Genomic DNA, 20,820 nt, shown 5'->3' on the forward strand with positions numbered 1-20,820 from the left:
TCATCATTTCAAAAATGGTTTGAACATTCTTTTGTTTTTGGCCTACATCCTGAAAGGTTTTAAATCTTTGATCAAATCAAACTTCATAACTTTGATAAGTGTTGTATATATAATCTCATTAAATGGCAATGGCAGATAAACTGAGCAGATCATGTTTGGAGTTGGAGCTGATTGATGTTAAAAGCAGTTAATTTTAGTGAAATTACTAACAGAAACTAGGTGTCAGGAGACTGTACGAACCAGTTGAGGGAGGACAAGCTGGAAACGTGTAGGAATAAATTGGATGCTACCAAGCAGACTAATAAATTGTTGCAGAAATCAGTACTAACCAGTCAGTTGTGAAAATACTGGCAGGGAGAGAAAAAATAAATACCAACCAGATAGATGTCACCTTTTTTGGAGAAGGGTCTAACAGTTACACCCTAGAGAAGGGGATTTAGGGCCACATGTGAAGAACTTTTGTGAAAACAAAGTTAACACGTAGCCCTAAACCTCTTCCTAACACCGGTGTGGGATAAATAACACAATTGACACATGTGAATTTATAAAGGAAATATTTATATATACTTTGTTTTTCCTCTTCAAAAGAAATGACGCTCATCCATCTACACCAAATTTAGTTTTGCTACCCATATGCCTTGTGTCCACACAAGGCAACAGGCTGCTTGCTACAGGTCTTGTCTGCACAGCTACAGTAAACAAGTCTTCATGAAACATGCTTGATTTTCCCGGATACTTTTTGCATTCAAACATTTTATTTTGGTAAAATCATACAATTGCACAGCTGAGTGTTTCCCATGCAGTGCAGTAGCCTAGAAGCTAATACAGAAAGCAAAGTCTACGTCTAAAGATCTCTAGGGTTCTCAAGAGAATGTGGAACAAGTCTCGAGTTCTGCATTGCAAAAATGTGCACAGAAACAATCCTGTTCATCCCAAAACTGCACCAACAGCTGCCTTCAGAATAAAATGCTACAGACCCGGTCCACATTCAAGGAGAACTCGAAGAGTAATTTCTGCAAATACAACAATGAGAATAAACCACATGTTTGTTTCTTTAAGGATTGCCATGTGCCAGACATTCACTGGAGAAAAATAATCAGGTCAAATTAGAGTAAAGAATCAATAATGCACACAATTGGAGAATCTGAACACTTCTGCACTGATATGCTTAGGAAATTTATTTGCTCATTTGACAGCTATATTCCAAACCTTGGCATGTTTGTTCATTCCATTTCAAATTTTGGTGACCAATCAGTTTAATCTAATAGAGATGACCAGCCCTGAGGAGGCCCTGAAACAGCTGTGGATATTATTTACTGAGTCCAATGTATCTTAAACATTAAAAAGCTCACACTACCCCGAAATATATAAATTTCACGCATACAGGTGACATTCAACATTCAAGTGCCAGTGTTTTTTGTACTGTCTTTTGGTCAAGTTTCTGAAACTTTCAAAGAATCACTTTGAGGCTTACAAAAATAAATATTTGTCAAAAATGCTTAATAAATTACACAAAACTAGCAGCAAAAGTAGAATCTAGAAATCTGTGCAAATGGCTAAATTCCCCCGACTGCTAAATCCCCTGGTCCCAAATAAATCCTGGTTTAAACGTTGAGAACCCTTCCCCTTTGTAAACAAGCTGCGTTTTTATTTTCCACTATCTCCTCACACACAATATTTGGAAGCTTAAGGACACACATATCCAAGACATCTATATAAAACTCTAGATGTGCAATAAAAGAACCTTTTTGTAAAACTCGATGGGCACGACGTACAAGGGCCTACACACCTAAATCAAGTAGCACCATTCAATCAAGTTCAAAACACTGTCAGTGCATCCGCTTTAGTTCAATTTCTTAAAATAAAAAAAAGGTTTCAAGGCACAACACACCCGATGAGAAAACGGAGAATTTTGAGGTGAAACGTCCCATCTCTCCTCCTCTCGATGGCTGCTCCTCTTTGAGAGGAAAAGCCTGCTCTGGCTTTATGAAGCCACAGATATTTATTTTTTTATACACGTCTGAGCAGATTAACTCTCAGAGGACCTGACAGTACTTTAATGTTCCATAAGGAAGTTGACACTCATCTTTGGCCACCTCCATTTACTACGCAGCAATGGAAACCAAAGCCACTGTTGACGGTGGTGCACCGAAGAACCGTGCCCCTCGTCCCCCTCCCCCCCAACCCCAGTGGTCGGAGCGCTGCTCTACTATGCTGAGTTTCCTCGCTGTTCGATTGATAAACCTCAGGTGATCATTCACATGCCTGTCTCTTAAAGATGACCCATGCCTCCAACGCAGCTTGAAAAGAGAAAACGTTTGTAATTAAGTTAAGCCTGCGACTCAAGTTCACGTGTCCCTCCCTCCTTGACCAAAAAACAAAACACTTGCAAGCGTAGAATACCATCTGGGCCTCATGGTTGCCGGTCGATTCGGTAAACACTAACACCACGCTATGCCCTCCCGATGCTGTGGTCCTTTATGCGGCCATTTTGAACTTCACTTTCAAGATGGCAGGCATTTTTTGTTGTTGATACATGTTTGTAGAAGAAACAATTCAAAAATCGAAAAAACTGATCCCAGTTTTTCAATTTCGCACACACCTGCACCAAAAATGTCTCAAGTAAAAATAAACAAAAAACACCGCCCACTTAATGTAGCTAGCACTTTGTAACATACTAGCTGCCATAACACTGTCAAGTCAATTGAATAATGTGGAGTAACAAGTTCCAGCAGTGATTATTCTTGTTTAAACCTCAGCAACTGTTGGCACTGAGCTTAATGACGTCCGTGTTTCTTAAGATTACAATAGGAATGGCTATTTCAAAAGACCATCGTATCCATAAAAAGGAGCCTGTCCAGGATAGAGTGAGCAAAGAAAGAAAAAGAAAAATCAAGTGTAACTTTGTCCTTAAGGATTAAAATACGGTTGCTTCACAGAGTGGGCCAGTTTGTATTGACACAAACACCAACGGCTCCATTAGCTGTTTGACTATATAGAAAAGGCTACATGATGTTGCTGCAATAAATTTTTAGTTCAAATGGAATCATGACTCAGAGCCACAATACCCCAGTATTTGCCAAGGTTTGATTAAGTCCAAGCTTATTTTACCTTTCTAATATATATATATATTTCACCAAACAAAAAACAAGTAAAATCAAATTTAGAGCTCTTGGCCATGTTCATCAAGTTAAATGAAGATAACATAAGATTTCCTGTTTAAATTCCAAAAAGGCACAGTACATTAACATATAAATGATCCTCAGGTTATTCAATTGGGGGTTTTTTCCACAAAAAGAACAAAAAAAATTTTAAGAATGAAAGTCCGAAGTTGCTATCGGACAATGCATGTCAGCGTCCATGCTCACTCTGAGGTGTGCGAATCTCTGCGGTCCCCGGTGCGTTGCACGTGCTGGTGACTTTCCTTTGCGTCGTGCTGCACTTCCTTTTTTAAGAGAAGCGAATGGCAGAGAACCAGGGTGGGTAATGTACTGTGTGTCAGTGAAGCTACACCGGGAGGGTTGTTATGGTCTGGCTTAAGTTAACATGTGGTTTCCATTGGGTTGGCATTGCAACCTACTCCTATGGTGACTAGTTGCCCCACCAATCCACACTTCCAGAGTGGCTGTAATTTCCTCCATAGCCGTCATTGCTGTAGAAGTTGCCACCAAAGCCACCTGTTGAAAGACAAGGTCAGACGTCAGAAACAGAAAATTCATTTAAACTTAATTGACGGTAGGGCTAGGTATCGTTTAAAAACTTACAACCGGTGCCCTTAATTCAGTACCTTGCAGAAAATACCACCTGTTGAAGCCTTAATAGTTGATTGGTATTATTTTTATTGTTATGGACAAGCAAGGTGATTTTTCTATTGTTTCAAAGATTAAAAATTATGCTCCTCATCAGGTCACCCAAACGCGCATAATCGGAGAAAGGATAACAGCTTGGCAGGTGTTTTTGTATGAAATAAAGAGAGCCATTTGTAAACTGACTTTGCAGTGTTCTACATAGAAATGTTGATGGTTTTAAGTTGAAAATAAAGCAAAGCACAGGTAAAGGCTGGGGAAATTTCCTTACCTCCACCAAAGCCACGACTTCCTCCATGGCCTCCTGTGCTGCGCCCTCCACGGCTGTTACTGAAGCTCCCGGCGCCACCTGGCGTCTGACGGTAGTCTCTAGCTCCGAAACCACCAGAGAACCTGGACAAGAATAGTTTGTTAGACGTTAGGCACACATTTTCTGACGACTACAAATTAAAGATGAGAATGACCCACAATACTTTGCTTCAGCTGCCATGTGCCCTATACCGACAGGTGACAAGTTAAAGTGTCTTTAGTAACGCGTTTGTCCGCCATGTGGCACCAGAACATGAAACGCTACAGGAAGGATGAACATTCTCCCAAAAATTATTTCCTCATTTGGTGTTATTTTTATAGTGTTTCGATGTACTTCATCTGTATATTTTTCAGCCATCCACATACCAAAGATACCTGCTTGGTAATCTATTTATTTTTTATTAACACAAAGCACAAATGTGCTTTAAATGCTTAATTATCTCCTGCACAGTGCACCTGTGTGAAATCTTCTGAATTCATTATGTTAACATTAATTCAGGTGTTTTCATTTAATTTGTCACCTGTCTGTACTCACCGACAGATTTAACAAATTGGGTCTATTCACTTTCATTTTATTTTCAAAAAATGCCAGTCACTCAGTCACTCCGATGGATACGACATTGTTTAACTTAGCATTTGTTCAAGAGCACATATGTTTTCCCAAATTCTATTCAGCTAGTTAGTGAAATGTTGCCAATAGAAGTAAGGACTACAACTACTAAAGACGCAGGTTGTAAAAGCGGAAAAAACCATGCCCACTTGGAATTTCGTATGGCCCTGGCTTCCATCTGATATTTGTGTATGTGCTTAATAAAAAAATTGTTACGTGTGCGACAATTACCTCTTAGAGCGCCCCCGGGTGCTGCTCTTGTGCTGGTGCTCGTAGGCCAGGCTTTCAAGCCAGGAGGGAACCTCCTGCTTGGCCTCCACCAAAATGTCCAGCAAATCTTTGGTTATGTTGCTGTTTTTGTCGTTAAAGAACGACGTGGCCAGACCTGCACAAAACAGAGCAAGAGTATGATTATATAGAGTCATTAAAATACATAAAGGGTTATTTTAAATTTGGGTAAAAGAAAACAAAGTTCATACCGAGGTTGCCCACACGTCCCGTACGGCCAATACGGTGAACGTATTCCTCAATGTCACTGGGCAAATCAAAGTTAATGACGTGCTTCACATTGCTGATGTCCAGACCTCTAGCAGCCACCTGGGAAAGTAGGTTGGAGGACAGTGTTTAAATATAACGTTCTGACAAGACAACTGGCCAAACTAATAAAACTAAAGTTCATTAGCAACAACTGATAAAAATGTTCCAGTGTTCACCAGTTCAGCCAAAACCACACAGCTCCGTGACCCAGTTGGCCTGGTTTCCTACAGGGTCTTTTCAAAATCGAATAGTGAAACAAGCCTTTAATGTCACCCTTTCAACTTGTCAGGTCATTTGCAAACCTGGATCAAAAATGTATCTGGCTCATTCGAAGTTATAATACTGTAAAATTTCTCTCCAGGCACAAACCATTAAAATCAGAGGCTACAATCATTATTGCAATAATTCTCTTAAGTATCTTAAAATTAGCTCAATGAACAAAAATCTTTCACAAACCCCTCAAATCAGATCTTAAAAGGGGCATTATGTAGTTTTCAGCAGCCACTAGCGGTGTGGTTTTAAGATTGCAACCAGGTGTGTACTCGCACGCGTGCTGGCTTGAACTCATGAGCAAGCATAATCCAAACCACAACCACTTTCATACAGAAATCCTGCACTAAACGCAGAAACTCCTGCATGCAGGCTGTGGCTTTTCACACAGACACGTTCAGGCTCCGTTACTTAAACATTCTCGGCTCAGAGGCAGATCAACAACGGCTCTGACACTTTCAGCGCAGTGAGACACTGGTACAGTACTCCCGAAAAAAGGCAGAGTGAGAGCTTCACACAACATGCTGGAAACTCAGGTAAACTCCCACTGCAACTTTAGTCATATTTTTATCAGCTTGAGGTTGAACTGAATAGTTACACCGACCTAGAGGTGGAGAAGCCGTATACCGGAGTATTGGAAATACCACACTAAATCTAAATTGAACGTTAGTAAACAAGCAAACAGTGGAAGGTCCGAGTTAAAGTAGCGTTAGCTGGCTGCCCTGCCTGCATCACTGTAGGTTAGTAAACAAATCCACTTTTGATTTTTACCATTACTTAATTTCTTGCAGACCAAATGAAACACTGACATAATACCAGTGGTACACAGGATAGTTATATGGATCGCGTTAGTTGGTGAAGTAATGTGGAAAGCAATACAACTTTGCACCGGGTAACATTAGCAACTGCTCGGCGTTGCCAGCGAGCTAACGTGACTTTCTTTGCGTTTCTCCAGCTTTTCTAATGTTCACTTTGTTTTTACTCATCTGAATCCGTTTGGTGTGATGGGCTTCAGCATGTAAACCTTTGTTGTGTATCCTTACATGGAAGCGTAATGCTTTTTAAACCTGCATTCTCTCTAACAGCCAGCAGGGGGCGAATCCATTGACTGCACAAAGTAGTGTGATTGTATACAAGTCTGAGAAAAGGAGGCTACTTCTCAGCTCATTTTTTTTTTTACCTCAGTCACTTTCCTATTGAGTTTATGGTCTCAAGCCCAATCTCCACCCTCAAAGGTGTGTTCCCGCAAGGGCTCTGACATTGAGCCCTTTTTAGACCCTTTTTGTAAGTCCGCATTTCTGCAGACTTTGGCTGAGGGAATTGCCCACAGTTCATAGCGTTATGACAAATTACGGCAAATCCCTGATATAAGAGAAGAATTAAAACTGTAAACAAGCATTGACACCAACGCTGATGTTAACATTGTAAGACTTTTTTCTAAACTTAAGATGGTACATCAAACACATGAAATCGGAGGAAAGCGACCACCTTTACACACTTAGTTTATTCAACTATTTTAGTTTTTGCTTAATGATGTTTTGACCAAGAATAGTGTATTGACTGACAAAATTATATTGACATAGGAAATAGACCAGAGAGCAGGGGAGGCTGCATTGTGTACATTTAACCAGCGGCACTGAAAAAGCTTTAGAAATAAGCTGTCTATTTTGTTTTAAGCCCGTCAAAATTAGAATCCTGGTTTAAAAAGAAAAAACCCAAAAAAACCAAAAACACACAAGCTGGCGACAGCCAAAAGGCCAAACACTTCAAAATGTGGTCTACAAACCAACAGGTGCCTCATGTTGACTATATCCACCTCTTATTTACAGTCTATGGTTTAAGCTCAGGTGAAAGCTTAATGTAGGAGTAAGAGCAAAGATTACTTACAGCTGTAGCCACTAAGATGGGGCAGCGTCCAGACCGGAAGTGGTTCAGAGCTTCTTCTCTGTCTCTCTGGGATCGATCTCCGTGGATGCTGGTGCAGGCATAACCCTCGTGGTAAAGGAAGTCCTCTAGAGCGTCGGCTCCCTTCTTTGTTTCCACAAACACCAGAGTCAACGATTCTTTGCCTGTGTAGGTGGGAAATAGTAAAAAAAAGGGACGGGACAAAGGGAGGAGAGCAGAATGAATAGCATGAAAGGGGGGAAAGAAAACTGGGAACAAGGCTATGGATGGATTTTTTTTTTTTTACAAAAAAAAAAAAAAAAAAGGATGGGAGCAGGAACTTAAATTGTCACTAAAAAAAAAGGGGGGGGGCAATTGCAAGATCATGATGTAAAAGAACAAACAAAATGACCACTTAGACATGGATACAGGGGTTGCATTAAAAAAAAAAGCTTTAAATTTCACTGATAACCATTAACTGTCAACCTTGGCTTTAGGTTTCTGCATACTGAAGATGTCCTGAATAACTTTGTTTAAACTAAGGTTTCACCCATCAGAGTCCTTTAAAACTTTCTGCCAACTGTCTGTCCGTCCAACTATGGATCTGAAACACTGAAAATAAACAAACAGTTGTAGCCTAACTAATATCACACCTATTTTTTTTATGCTTGAGAAGATTGATCACTGTTGGGAGAACAGACTTCTCACTCGCGGTTGTACAGTGGCATTACAGAGTGATCCTTCTTCTACAACATGTCTTTGGCTCAGTGCAGACACTGGCTCACAGGGAGCTCACAAACCCAAGGTCAGCAACAACAATTAATGTTGGCCAGTTTCCAGTCAAGTTACTCACTGGATTAATGTTAATTTACAACACATATGTTAACCATCCGGAAATGAAAATGAGAAGCTGCAAGCTGAATGTTTGTCACACTGATCTTTGTAAAAAGATAGATAACAGATTTGTTGGCATCTGAGCTCACCAAGTGTGTATTTTGACAGATCAGTGAATCTAGGAGAGAATTTGATTACAAATTATGGAGCCCAACGCTCACAAAACAGCCTGGCCGTCATTTCAAGCAGCTATACTGATCCATAAATATATGCCCGGATCAGCAGTTTAGACAATTATTGATTTAAAAAGATAAAAGCTTGGGACGGTAAAAATGGCTGAGGGGTAGTTGGGGTAGGACAGTTGTAACCAACCCTGCAAATGTTTCTGCACTCTGGCACCAGTCAGGGGAAAACATTTTATTAAACATCCATCAAAGCCCCCGTCTCTCCATACTACTACTACAGCCTGTGAGTACTTTTAAGATAAATCAGACAAGCTAGATTGTCCAGTGGTACCAACCCCTTCCCCCGAACTGCTTTACTGTGGTTAATAACTGCCGAGTGCATGCTTTAACAAGCCTGTCCATGACAAATTACACATTGGTTTGCTTTTTATGGTGGCAGTGGCTGTACCAACTGCCATGCCTGTAGATTTCTTTTGGAGGTAAACTGAAGTTACAAAACAGGACTTCTACATTACTAGGCCAGTAATTGCAAGAGATGACTCAAAGTATTCGTTATCGCTTTCAGAGTTTAAGTGGTCTAAACAGAAACAGTCTGTACACTGGAGTAATATGTTGGGGCCATTAAATCTGCCACCGCCACTTGCCTTGTGGAAACAGAGAGCCTTCTATGACAGCCAGCCAACATGTTGAGCCAGCTGACCTTAGTGACCCGGTGTTGATAACACACTGAACACTATGCTAAAAAAAGAACGCCCCTTTCAGTGCAGAGAGAGATTGTACTATTGACTCAAATTCTGCAATTTCACTCTACATCGTGCAAGGCAAATCTTATCGTTCCAACAAGCTCTTACTGGAAAAGAAAAAACAAAACTGAGGCAGCATGTCAGCTGGGGAGGGACAGGATGAGCTGTGGGGATATGATGTTTCTGGCTTGTGGGTCAGAGTGAAGTTATGATATGTTTATACTTACCAGGTTTCTCTGGGGCCTCTGTCACATTTTCCTGAACCTCACTGGGAATAACTGAGATAAAACCAAACCGGCCAGTAAATGTAAGGCTGCTCAGCACACAGATATAACAGCTTTATGTCATCATAAGTATACCCCTTTAAAACAAGCCAAGCGATTTCAGTGCCTGCTCACCCCTTTTTTTGATATTTTTATCTTTCACTGCAAGGTCTGGCTATAAATGAACCACATGTGTTAGCAAAGATGTAGCAAAGTCAAAATTAGCCTGATATGGGGAAGACTGACAAAACACAGGATGATGGGTTAGAGCCCAACGTGCCCTAGGGGAGGACAACATTTTCTTTAATGTGTATGCATTTCTCACCTGTGGCGTTAAGCAGGTCGAGGAGGAAGGACCTCTTGTCGTTGTCCTCTACCCAGACCACCTTCTGGGTGATGTTCTCTGAAGTGGAACCAACACGTCCCACTGCCAAGAAAATGTAGTCCTCCAGGAAGTCACGAGCCAGGATCTAAAGGCATGCAAACTGGTCAGTGCTTTAATTTCCAATGAATGGTGATTTTTCCTGTTCCAATTTGGACCTTTCCGGCATCAATTTATGGTGGAAGTGTTTTGATTTATTTAAAGGGAAACCTTTGCAAACAGCACCATCATAATCATGTCGGCATAGAGAATAGGGTAAATAATAAACGCCTTTAGCAGAGATTGTACATCAACAACAGTTAAAACAGACCAAACAAAAGACAATTTAAATACGTAGCTACTTAACCATAACAATTGAACAAATAAGCAAAATGCTCTTATTCTGAAATGCTCCATGTGGATATGTAACTTTAGCCTGCACAGAGCGGAATGGGACGGGCTCTCAGAGAGCTGTATAAGCACACAAAATGACAAATTAAGAACATGTTAACAACGCTGCTGAAACACTTCAATGTGAGCTGACGCCAAACAAAGGCTGCGGCACATCCGCAGCCTTTGTTTGGCCATTAAAATGTTTTCTTCCAGTTCTTTTGTTGTAAAATGTACACACCCTGTGCCAGCTCTGATTGGTAAGTAGGACCGTAACAGGAGGCGCATGGCACTTGTGATTGGTTAGCAAGTCTGTCACACAAGGACAACAACGGAATGAATTTGTAACTGCATGACTGTTTAAAAACAGGTCAGAGGCGCTGTATAATTAACCTACAATTTAATCGCTGACTTCACAATTAGCTAACCCGCTTTCTTTCAAATCACAATTTTGATTTAAAAAACGATTCATCGTTCAGCCCTTGCCCATTGTTACGCGAAACATGCTTCACTTACGTGAGGCCAAGTGAAGATGTGCTTTGATGGCACAGATTGCAAAATGGAGGAAGATAGAAAATAGCAAGGGGCGAAGAAGTCATTTCAAGCTGAAAGATTGCAGAAAGCAGTATCGGCCGATACCGATTACCTTTTATTTATCATGTAGCGTTACAGTATATTCAATTTGTCCTGAAAACAGTGTATTAAGTATGAAAATTAACAGATAAGTATCATGAAATAACTGTTTATTTTATTGCCAGGAAACATGGGCAACAAATTCCACTCCCTCTGTCTTAGAGACTTAAACCATAGCAGCCTTTGCCTGGTTAATGTAAACGTCTTATAGCTTAATACAGCCTTCCTGTGGAATTAACTACAAAAACAAACCGCATCTTTATAAATTGACATCCTGAGTTGATGATAAACTCTGAAGTAGCCGCTTTTTGTTCTGGAAAGCTCAGGTTCTGTGGGCTTTAGCGATCCAGAGTGAGTCATAACTGTCAGTGACATTTGACAATAAGGGACATTTAAATAAAAGTACAATGTTAATTCCATATTATACTGTTAGTATATCGTTATTACTTCTAGTTACTATATTCATTATAGTTTCATATGGTTTACAGGCTATAGGCCTTATATCATTTCAGTGGGTTATTTTTCATTTAATCCTTGTGCAAGAAGCACAGTCTACATCTTTTACACAGACCTACTGCCACTCCACGTGACTACTGCAGACCGCCGAAATACCAAGACCACCGGTTTTACCAGAGGAGAGAGCAGCCAACACTTTAAATACGGCTGCAGATTTTTATTTGATATTAAGGTTAAAGATACGGGAGATTTACAGGGGAACATTTAATGGGAGGATACTGGGTGAGAACAGAAAAATACGTGAGAATCCCAGGGCATGCATTTGTTATTGTTCTCCGACTGTTAGTCCGCGAGTTTGGGTTGTACAGTGATGCGAATTACCCTGCTGATCCCGATAATGTTACGGCACCAAGCAAAAGTATTTTTTCCCGATTACTCAATAAATCAAGGGAATAATCAATAGAATACTCAATTACTAAGATAATCTAGAGCTGCAGACCTACTGTTCAGAAGGCTGATAGTAGCAGGGAAAATAGTTTTTAAATCTACTGCCTGGCACCTTGGTAGGTTCTACTAGATTTATGCCTGCAATTTTATTGCACACAGTCAAACAATTCACTCCAACTGGCTATGGTTATTTTTTTGAAGGACAGTGACCCAAACCAGCAGGTCTAAGACAAGGTTAGAAAAGAAACCCCTTAGCTTCTGATAAAAATGCATACACTGATGGGACTTTGCACAAAGCACATCCTGATTTGGTTCAAATGTTAACATGCTTTCAATAGTGGTTCCCAACTTTAACAATGGCAGGAAGAACAGGGGGAGGGGGCTCCTATAGGCAATTACCTGAATTTCCTTGGGGAAGGTGGCACTGAACATCATGGTCTGACGGACACCTTTAGGCGGCATTGTATCTTGCTCCACAATGCGTCTGATCTGTGGCTCAAAACCCATGTCCAACATGCGGTCAGCCTCATCCAGGATCAAGTAGCTGTAGAGACACATCATAATTAGAAGACACCACAATAAAGATTTAGAGTCAAATAAATAAAAACATCCCCCAGTAGGAATCCTTGAGCAATACTGACTTGCAGTAGTCCAGGCCAATCTTGCCCCTTTCCATCATATCAACCAGACGTCCTGGTGTGGCCACCAGCAGGTGACAGCCTCTCTCCAACTCCCTGATCTGCTGACCAATATCAGCACCGCCGTACACCACGCAGGGACGCACACGGGAGCGATAGGCAACCTAGAACGAAGGAAAGAAGAGAACAATTGAGTTCCAAGATACATTCAATGATCAGGTAAACAATATGATGGTGTCAGACAGTGAGCTGTGTGGATTGTAGCTCACCTTCCTTGCTTCTTCATAGATCTGTAAAGCCAGTTCTCTGGTGGGAGCCAGCACCAGGGACATTGGATACTGCTTACGGCGACCATACCTTCCATTGTCCTGAGAATGAAATGTTTACCAGAACGAGTTAAATGGTAATGCAGGATGAGTTTGATTATTGTGGATTTGTCATTCCCCTCATACCTGTCCGTTGTTTTTGGAGGCCTGCAGAGCATCTCCTGGACCTTCTGTAAAGATCTGACTCAGCACTGGCAGCAAGAAAGCAGCAGTCTTACCAGAGCCTGAAAGCAGGAATCATGAATACAGTTAAATAACCTAAAACTAAATTATAAAAACCATGGAGCCAAACGCATAGATAAATACTCACCAGTCTGGGCACAAGCCATCAGGTCTCTCTTGGACTTGATGATGGGGATAGCATACTTCTGGACTGGAGTGGGACGAGTGTAGCGACTCAAGGCAATGTTCCCCATGATGATCTCCCCCATGTCCACATCATGGAACTACAGAACAACCAGTCATTGCATCAGTATAAGAAACCTTTTTCAAATGCATCCATGTAGACACAGGATGGACATTATAACACCTATAAGAATAGGCATCATTGCTTAGTATAGACTTACGCTTTCGATGTGAGGTGGGCAGTTGCTGCCAGTGGCCTCCACGGGAATATCGTCATATTTCTCAAAGTTTATTCCAGTGTTGCCTCCGGAGAACAACTCACTAGAAAACAACGTTTGCAAATGTTTAACAAGATGGTTGATAGCTATTTGTGAATAAGGCTGAAACATTTGCAAAAAAACATTGCCTTTACAAAGTGATTTGTATGATGCAATGTTGGGCCACATTTGGATTTTGCAATTGGCCATATTGCGATTTGTTTCAAACGTTTAGATTAATTGTTCAGCCCTATACGTGAGAAAAGTCTGTCTTACTGTTCCAGGCGCTCATTGGGAGCAGTGGGCTTGGACCAGTCTTCTTCTCTGGAGTCCTCCTGCCAGCGGCTGTTTCCTCCACCAGCAAAGCCTCCACGTTCATATCTGTATATAATTCACAGACTTTTAAAGCAAGGCCTACACAGCGCTGCACAGTCAAGATCTTTTACTCAAAGTGAAAACATAGAAGCAAACTATACAACATGCAGGGTTATAACTCTACGTTAAAGTCAATAGCTGTACTTACACGGTATGAAACTATCTTAAAACAGGTTATAAAAAAGGTGCCCTCTGCCAGCAGGGTTTTACTACAAGCTGGAAGACCTCCAGCATCTTTGCTAGATCTATCCCCTCTGGTAAACAAGCAATTTTAAATACAAATAAAGCATTGGAAATTCTGTGTCAATTACAAAAAAGGTACTTCAGTCTGATCCAGGTTATATTTTAAGCATTTTTGTAAAATTTAAGATATTATAAAACATTAAGAAATCACATTAAAACAAATTTATAACATGCAACAATTTTACACACCTTCCTCTTGAACCTGCCCCACGGTCATTGAAGAAGCCAGTCTTGGACCTATCAGAACGGCCCCCAAAGCTGTTATAGGCAGCATCCCTTTGAGTTCCTCCCCAGTTGCCATCTTTGTTGTCAAAACTGCCCATGCCTGTAACCAACAGATAACAAGGCAGTCAGACGTCACCCCTCTTTCCAGAAGTGGAGCGTAATCTTTCCCTTAAAGCAAAGCGCTATCAGTAATATTAATTTAACTTAAATTTACTGCAAATCCTTTATGCATATGCAGACTAAGCTTCTGATATAGTAACAACTGGAGGGGTGGGGGGGGTCGAGTTTTCAACTTTAACTACACTGTCGCTCTACAATTAGACTTCAAAGCATGTCAGGGTTGCCATGTCCCCACCTGCATTTTGTAATGGTTGATTAAACGAGCCTCCACCCCTGTTACCACGGTAGGCGCCACGCCCACCTCTATCATTGCGAGGGGGTCCTCGCCCTCCAAAGCCACCATTTGTGCGGTTGTCATGGTAACCATTCACGAATCCATTGCTGCGTCCGCCGTCCCATCCAGGTGAGTCTTCATTGAAGGCAATGAAAAGAAAAACCAGAATAAAAAGAGCCGTGTGAGGAAGCGCAAATAAATGCTGCACATGTTAACTCATTTGTGTCAGTAAGCAAGTACACATTTGGCTGTACTCAAAGGAGTCCTTACTAGCCATGAGTCTCTCCTCAAGTTTTCACCTATTGTTTCGCCAAATTTACTGAAAGATGGGATGCAGACCAGAACCTGGGGTGAAAGCTTGCATAATTATCAGAAAAGCATGATTAGCAGAAAAAAGGCTATCACAGGTCAAGTTAATGTCCATTATGAGAAAGTAGGCAAACAATGCAAAGCAAGTTCTACACCTGCACAAGTGAATAGATGCAGAGAAATCAAAAGGTTTTAGATAAAAAAAATAATTCACTGACTATTCACATCATTTGGGTAGAATGACTCCTCTTTACCCAGAGACCTACTGAGCCCCGATTCTGCCTGCATGAGACATTTACCACAACAATCTGCCCAACTTTGGGCAGCTGAGTGGAGGGAGGGGTAACTGACTTATGATTGCCATAATGCTGCTTCCATCATGATGCCCCCTTTAAGTAAGCACAAGGGGAATGCCTTGTAAATGCTTCACACGCGATCTGTGTGCTGTACATCAGCCTGTAGCTTTGACAAGTAAATGGTGCCACAAGTATTTTGACTTGGATACCCAATCTGAGTGATTAAATTCAGACCGTCTAATATTTTCTAAATCAAGCTAAAAAGGGTAACCATTGGATGGAAGATTTAGGGCTCTACAGTGCGACCATTTTGCTGGCATATGCCCCTAAAAAAAAAAAAAAAAAAAAAAAAAAAAAAACGATGCGTGCGAACCGGAAAAATTTACAAGCACAATGTGCGAGTAACTACCATAACTACAACCTACAATGATCCCCCACACTGCCCGCCGCACCGCTAATCAGTCAAAACATCCCGCCCGTAGTAGCGTGCAGGACGCGATGCAAAGCTGTCAAATGAGTTGGGAAAAAAAGCCACCTAGCCTCAGGAGCACAGAGTGTTCCCGGTGAGCGGGTTGCTTCGTGGTAATTTTACACTAGTGGTGGGCTTTATAGATACATACATTACATACAATGACAATAGCCTACATATAGTAAAATTAAATTTATATTTTAACATGCTAGCAGTATAATTTTAATCTAATGTTATATTATTACACTAATACACTCAAAACTGGAGGTATGCCAGTGTGCTCTCGAGAGTAGGAGGTGCACGTCAGGCTACAGCGTAGTGTCCGGGGCTACGCAGAGGCTACTCTGTCAATTCAAAGCAGAATTACTTAACACATTCCCCCTTTTCTGATTTACTGAAGTTATTGTAATAGTGCCCAGTAGTGTTGTTTACATTAGGTGTGGGTTGTGTGGGTGGGTGCTGGTGTATGCCTAAAATTTCAAAACATCTGTTTCAATATTTTTAAAAACCTTTAACAAAATATTAAGGCAGATGTACATGGTACAATGTACAAGGGTCTTCACTTGCAGTTTTCCAATGGTTTCATACCATATTTGAACACAAGGAGAAAAAGCAAACACATTGTATAAATGTGTATAATAAATAGTTAAACTGTTACATTTTTCACTGTGCTCCTAAGTTTCTTTGTATGCGCCTAAAAAGTGTCATTTAGGAACACATGTGCATCATGGAGTATTTGGGAACTCTCAGAGCTGCAATGCAATCAAGGGCGGCATGAAAGTAATAACTTCCAGTTCAGATGTGGAGAGACACTCACTGTCGAGTCCAAATGTTTACAAAACAGTTTTGAGCTTTACTTTAAACATGTGCAGTGTGGCGGCTCACAACATACAGGATCCGAATTTCTGGTAGAATTTAGTCACTCAGGCTGGTATCAGACAAAAACAATGCACATGCACTCTGCAAACATTGCAAGGTAGACCATGCAGTAATATCACAGCCTAATTGAGACACCAATGCCAAAATACGTTTATGGCTGACAGGTAAAAATGTTTTCAAACCTTATAAGTGGGAGCTTTCAGTAGTCTGTTGAATCCAATACTGTTTGGAAAAGGAGAATATGCCCCCTAGCACAGTCTCACATTTCAGGTGTGTATTGAGCCCCCCACAAGGGGGTGCATCAACTAGAGCCTGCTCGACTTCAGAGACTACATGCTGGCATGAGTCCTCTTATACTTAACGTAAACGCAGTTTTATATCCCAGAACTACACTTAGGATAAAACTGAGCATGGATAGTCTGCACATTAAATGCAGACAAGCTAAAGATGTCTGTCAGTTGGTCTATTCACTGCACCTAATGAGCACTACTTTGAAACAACCCAGCAGAAACAAACATCCCTTTCAGACAGACATCAGGAGTATTCAAATAGTGTGCAGAGGAGGGGTTTCATTCAACCACCGACTACACAGGAAGATTTCAATGGTTATTTTAACTCCACCTAATAGGGAACTAACTAATCAAAGCCATCACCTGCAGCTGCCAGTAGTTGGAACAAAAGCCTGTATGCAGCTCTGTTTTCAATAATCCCACTTACTTTTCAGTTTGCCGCAGGCAGACAAATGGCTACACGGTCTATAAAGAACTAAAAAAAGAATGAACTTCGAGACTTGTGATTAATAATGAGTGGGTGATTGAATTAGGCCAAGGCAGCAATGTAAAGCTCAGTTTCTTGGCAATCCATACTTTTATTTCTTGACAGACTGAAAGAGGTTAAAGGATATAAACAGTTGGAGAACGCAAAAAAGTGTATGTCTTAAATAATTCTTTCACAGCCGATATGGTCTCATTAGTACAACAGCCACACTAGTGATGCAGTGCACAGTCATTAAGGCACCATGCATCATAAGCAGCTTCCTTTGCAAGCTTTGACAAACGCTGTTGGACCCAGATTTCTGCTGCTTTTGTCAAGTGACCATGACAAAGCAAGGGCACACCGTTTATGGCCCGTGTTCAGCTATATACACTAAAACTCTACCAACACGTTGATGGCATGGCATGCAGATAGAGGACAAGATATACCACATCTGTTTCGCCAACCCCCACTGAAGGCATGGTAAAAGGCAAGCTCTTGAGAGGCCAGTCTTGGGTAACCTGAGCAAAGGTAGGGAAGCAGGCTATAAAAAGGACTCACCCATAATTACTGGCTCATGCAGTATGAGTGTTGGGCTTGACTATACACTAATAGTTACCAATATTACAGTCATCCCATCCTGATGTATAGTTATCTCTGTGCCTTTGCTGACACTCGGCCTGCCATGGCTGTAGGAATTGCTTAGAAGCAGCTTGGGGGACATTGCAGGTGATATGGGCTTGAATACAGAGTGGGGAAAAATATATTTTAATGCATTTATCATATGCTCAAATAGATTAAAGAGCCATCTCACTACAGTAAGGGAAAGCATTACCCCAACAAGTTTATGCTTTAAACAAATTGTCCTTTACCTTTAATATTTCTTATTTTGGCTGCAAGCATAGCAGCAGAGAGAAGCACATCAATTAATCATGAGCCCATTATTAAGTTTTACTGTGAGGTGTGTAGCTCTAACCCTCTCCTCCTTTTGCACTGGCTTTGCTGGTGTGTAAAATGGCTATTTCATGCATCTAAAAATGCAGGTTGCCCTCAGCGAAAGCAGACAGAAGGGACTTACAGAGGGTTACTGGTGCCACTGAATAACCGCACTGTCTACCAGCGGAATAAGCATTTCCTGCTGTGGAATAAGAAAACAGTAAAACGAGAAAAACGTCAAGTGTGCAATGACACGGTACCATGATTCCAAGATCTTTTCAAAAGTACTTGAATGAGTACGTCAGGCATTACATGTCTTGATTTAAAGCCTTTAAGAGGCTAAACAAGTACAGATGATTAAAAAAAAAAAAGACACAGAACACCAGTAGTCCATAGATGTCAACACTTTAACACCTACTACAATTCCCTTTTCAGAGCATTCAACAGCTAGCACTCTTGTTCACATGGGAGACAAGAATAAACATTGACAAACTACTTAAGAAAATAGTCTTCAAATTTGCCCCACTTATACTTTAAAGAGTAGGGTCTAGCTAGATTTGCCCTACATAAAAAGTGCCCTGAGGTAACTAACAGTGCTACTTGCCTTACTTTATTCATGCACAGACACCAAAAAAAGACAACTCGACATGGCATTCTGTGCACTAGTAAGAAAAGAATGTCCTCAAAACTCCCATGGTCTGAAGCAGCAGAAACACTGCAGAACCATTCATCTTTGTCTCGACTGGTCAAGATCAATGTGCTATGTTTCTCAATTGTACTTGCTTTTACCATGCTCTGATGGGGCTTTTTAACATTGAAACCACCAAGCCAGCCCTATGTTGATGGTCTGACTACGGCTTGGGGGGGGGGGTGTTGGAAGTAAACTCACCATTTTTAGGAGGAGCATCTTTGTTTCTCAAGTGAGGTGGAATGTAACGCCCTAGGTGGAGAGAAAAAACAAAAGGGTCACATGCCACATACAGCTAAGGACTCATTAAGATTTGAATTGCTTACCAACTTAGTTTTGCACACAAGAAGCTTCACTTAAAGCAAAGCCTTGTGTTCAAGTGGATTTCATTATAACAAGTCCTACGTCTACTCCTACGTTGAATGTTAATTATACATTGATGCTATAAAGTGTGTACATTATTTATCCAGCTATGTATGAAAGCTATTGATTTTACTTTAATTGTATTTTTGTTCTTTACAATCCTCTGGGCCAACACAAATATCCCCTACAAGGGACTAATAAAGGAATCGTATCTTAACAGTTTTTGTTTCCATTAGTAACTTGAATTTATTCAATACAACGGTGCCAAATTGTATTGACATAAGGCTTAAAACTGGTAATCACTACATCTTTTAAGTTAAATCTGCTTTATTACTTACTGCCAGTTCCTCCGCCTTGCCCGTCAGCAGAGTTCAAGTCTAGGACAGCAAGCTATAAAGAAAGAGGGAAATGTTTAAGAAACTTCATAAATCAGATGAGCATACACAATGAGTGTGAAACTACAAACAATAGAGGGTAAAACAATAAAATGTCTAAACACCTTTAGCAATCCCCCCACTTGAAATATTTGATTACACACACAAAATAGTTTCAATTGGGTTTGCATATCAGGCTGAACCTATAATTCAAAAGACTACAAATCCCCTTTTTTGGCTTTGATGAAACTAATTATCGAAATGGCACGACCATCTAATCTCTGATCAAATACTCAGATAACATTACTAATACCATTTAAAGACAAAAACGCGAAATAGTGTGAATTCATACTTGTAGCTAAGTAGCTTCTCGTAATAAATACAGACTGAACGACTTAGTAAGTAGAGACCATTACTTTTAAAAAACATAAATGGTGGCTAAAAACCCGGCTGTTCAACATTTTCTTCTGCGCCACGTTTCAGGTTGAGAAGGCCCGACATTAGCCGGGCTAAGTTAGTAGGATACCGGCCGGGTCGTAAACCTTAAGCCAACCTTGTAAACTGCCTTTAATTCAAACACCACACCAGAGGTTAATTACATATTATATTAAGTAGAATTTAAGACGACTGTTGCATTTTAAACGGAAATACAGCCCTAAAAACGGCGCTAGTTTAGTCCGTAGTGGCGAGCTCCGCCATCACAATCTTCTCTACAGCGACACCACCTCCATTTTGACCAGCCGCAGCGTTAGCTTAGCTGAAGGCTAACATAGCGACGGAGCTAACGAAGCCCCCTTCTTTCTCTGTCGAAACTGCATGTGCGTAACGGAAAATAACCACATTTTTAAAGGAAAAAACTACAAAAAGTAACCAGCTTAAAGTACTCACCTGCTGCTCTAGACCGTGTGGATTATCAACGACCACATGACTCATAACTAAAGAGGAGTATTAGGAGATTATTTCTGAAGAGAAAGGATTTTCTTTGTTAGCACGACACCGGCTATGCTGTTAACGTTAAATTAGCTTCTTTTTTCCCTGTAACTTACAAATTACGACCTTCGGCCAACGGTTACCTAGAAAGTTAACTAGACGATTACGTTTACTTTAAATAAATAAAACGAAGTTTTTCGTATAAATATAGTTTCCAAATGAAATGATTACTGTTGAACAGAAACCCCTTCCCAGTTGGCTTGACCGTGGCGGAATGAGACGTAGAGTGCGC

At 40.8% G+C, this 20,820-nt stretch overlaps 1 protein-coding gene across 7 annotated transcripts; it reads right to left on the bottom strand.

Annotated features, from left to right (window-relative positions):
• Nucleotides 1-537: 537 nt before the first annotated feature.
• On the bottom strand, nt 538-20,820 carry ddx3xa (DEAD-box helicase 3 X-linked a). 7 transcript variants are annotated; one of them, XM_046053094.1, is made up of 21 exons: nt 20,645-20,820; nt 20,487-20,560; nt 19,563-19,614; nt 19,063-19,113; nt 18,316-18,375; nt 14,493-14,666; nt 14,102-14,237; nt 13,571-13,675; nt 13,259-13,358; nt 13,003-13,138; nt 12,819-12,916; nt 12,636-12,734; nt 12,370-12,530; nt 12,128-12,272; nt 9,767-9,911; nt 9,406-9,456; nt 7,420-7,601; nt 5,205-5,322; nt 4,957-5,110; nt 4,078-4,199; nt 538-3,677 (listed from the first exon to the last, which is right to left on the bottom strand). In XM_046053094.1, the coding sequence occupies exons 2-21, from the start codon at nt 20,529-20,531 to the stop codon at nt 3,592-3,594; spliced, it is 2,220 nt and encodes a 739-aa protein (XP_045909050.1). In that variant the 5' UTR covers nt 20,532-20,560; nt 20,645-20,820; the 3' UTR covers nt 538-3,591. The 7 variants fall into 7 exon arrangements, with proteins under 7 accessions (XP_045909050.1, XP_045909053.1, XP_045909052.1 ...); XM_046053097.1 differs by having other exon boundaries at nt 14,559-14,666; nt 20,487-20,819; XM_046053096.1 differs by lacking the exon at nt 18,316-18,375 and having other exon boundaries at nt 20,487-20,819.

Source organism: Micropterus dolomieu, linkage group LG07 (genome assembly GCF_021292245.1).
Source record: "Micropterus dolomieu isolate WLL.071019.BEF.003 ecotype Adirondacks linkage group LG07, ASM2129224v1, whole genome shotgun sequence".
In the NCBI taxonomy this organism is placed as follows: Eukaryota; Metazoa; Chordata; class Actinopteri; order Centrarchiformes; family Centrarchidae; genus Micropterus; species Micropterus dolomieu.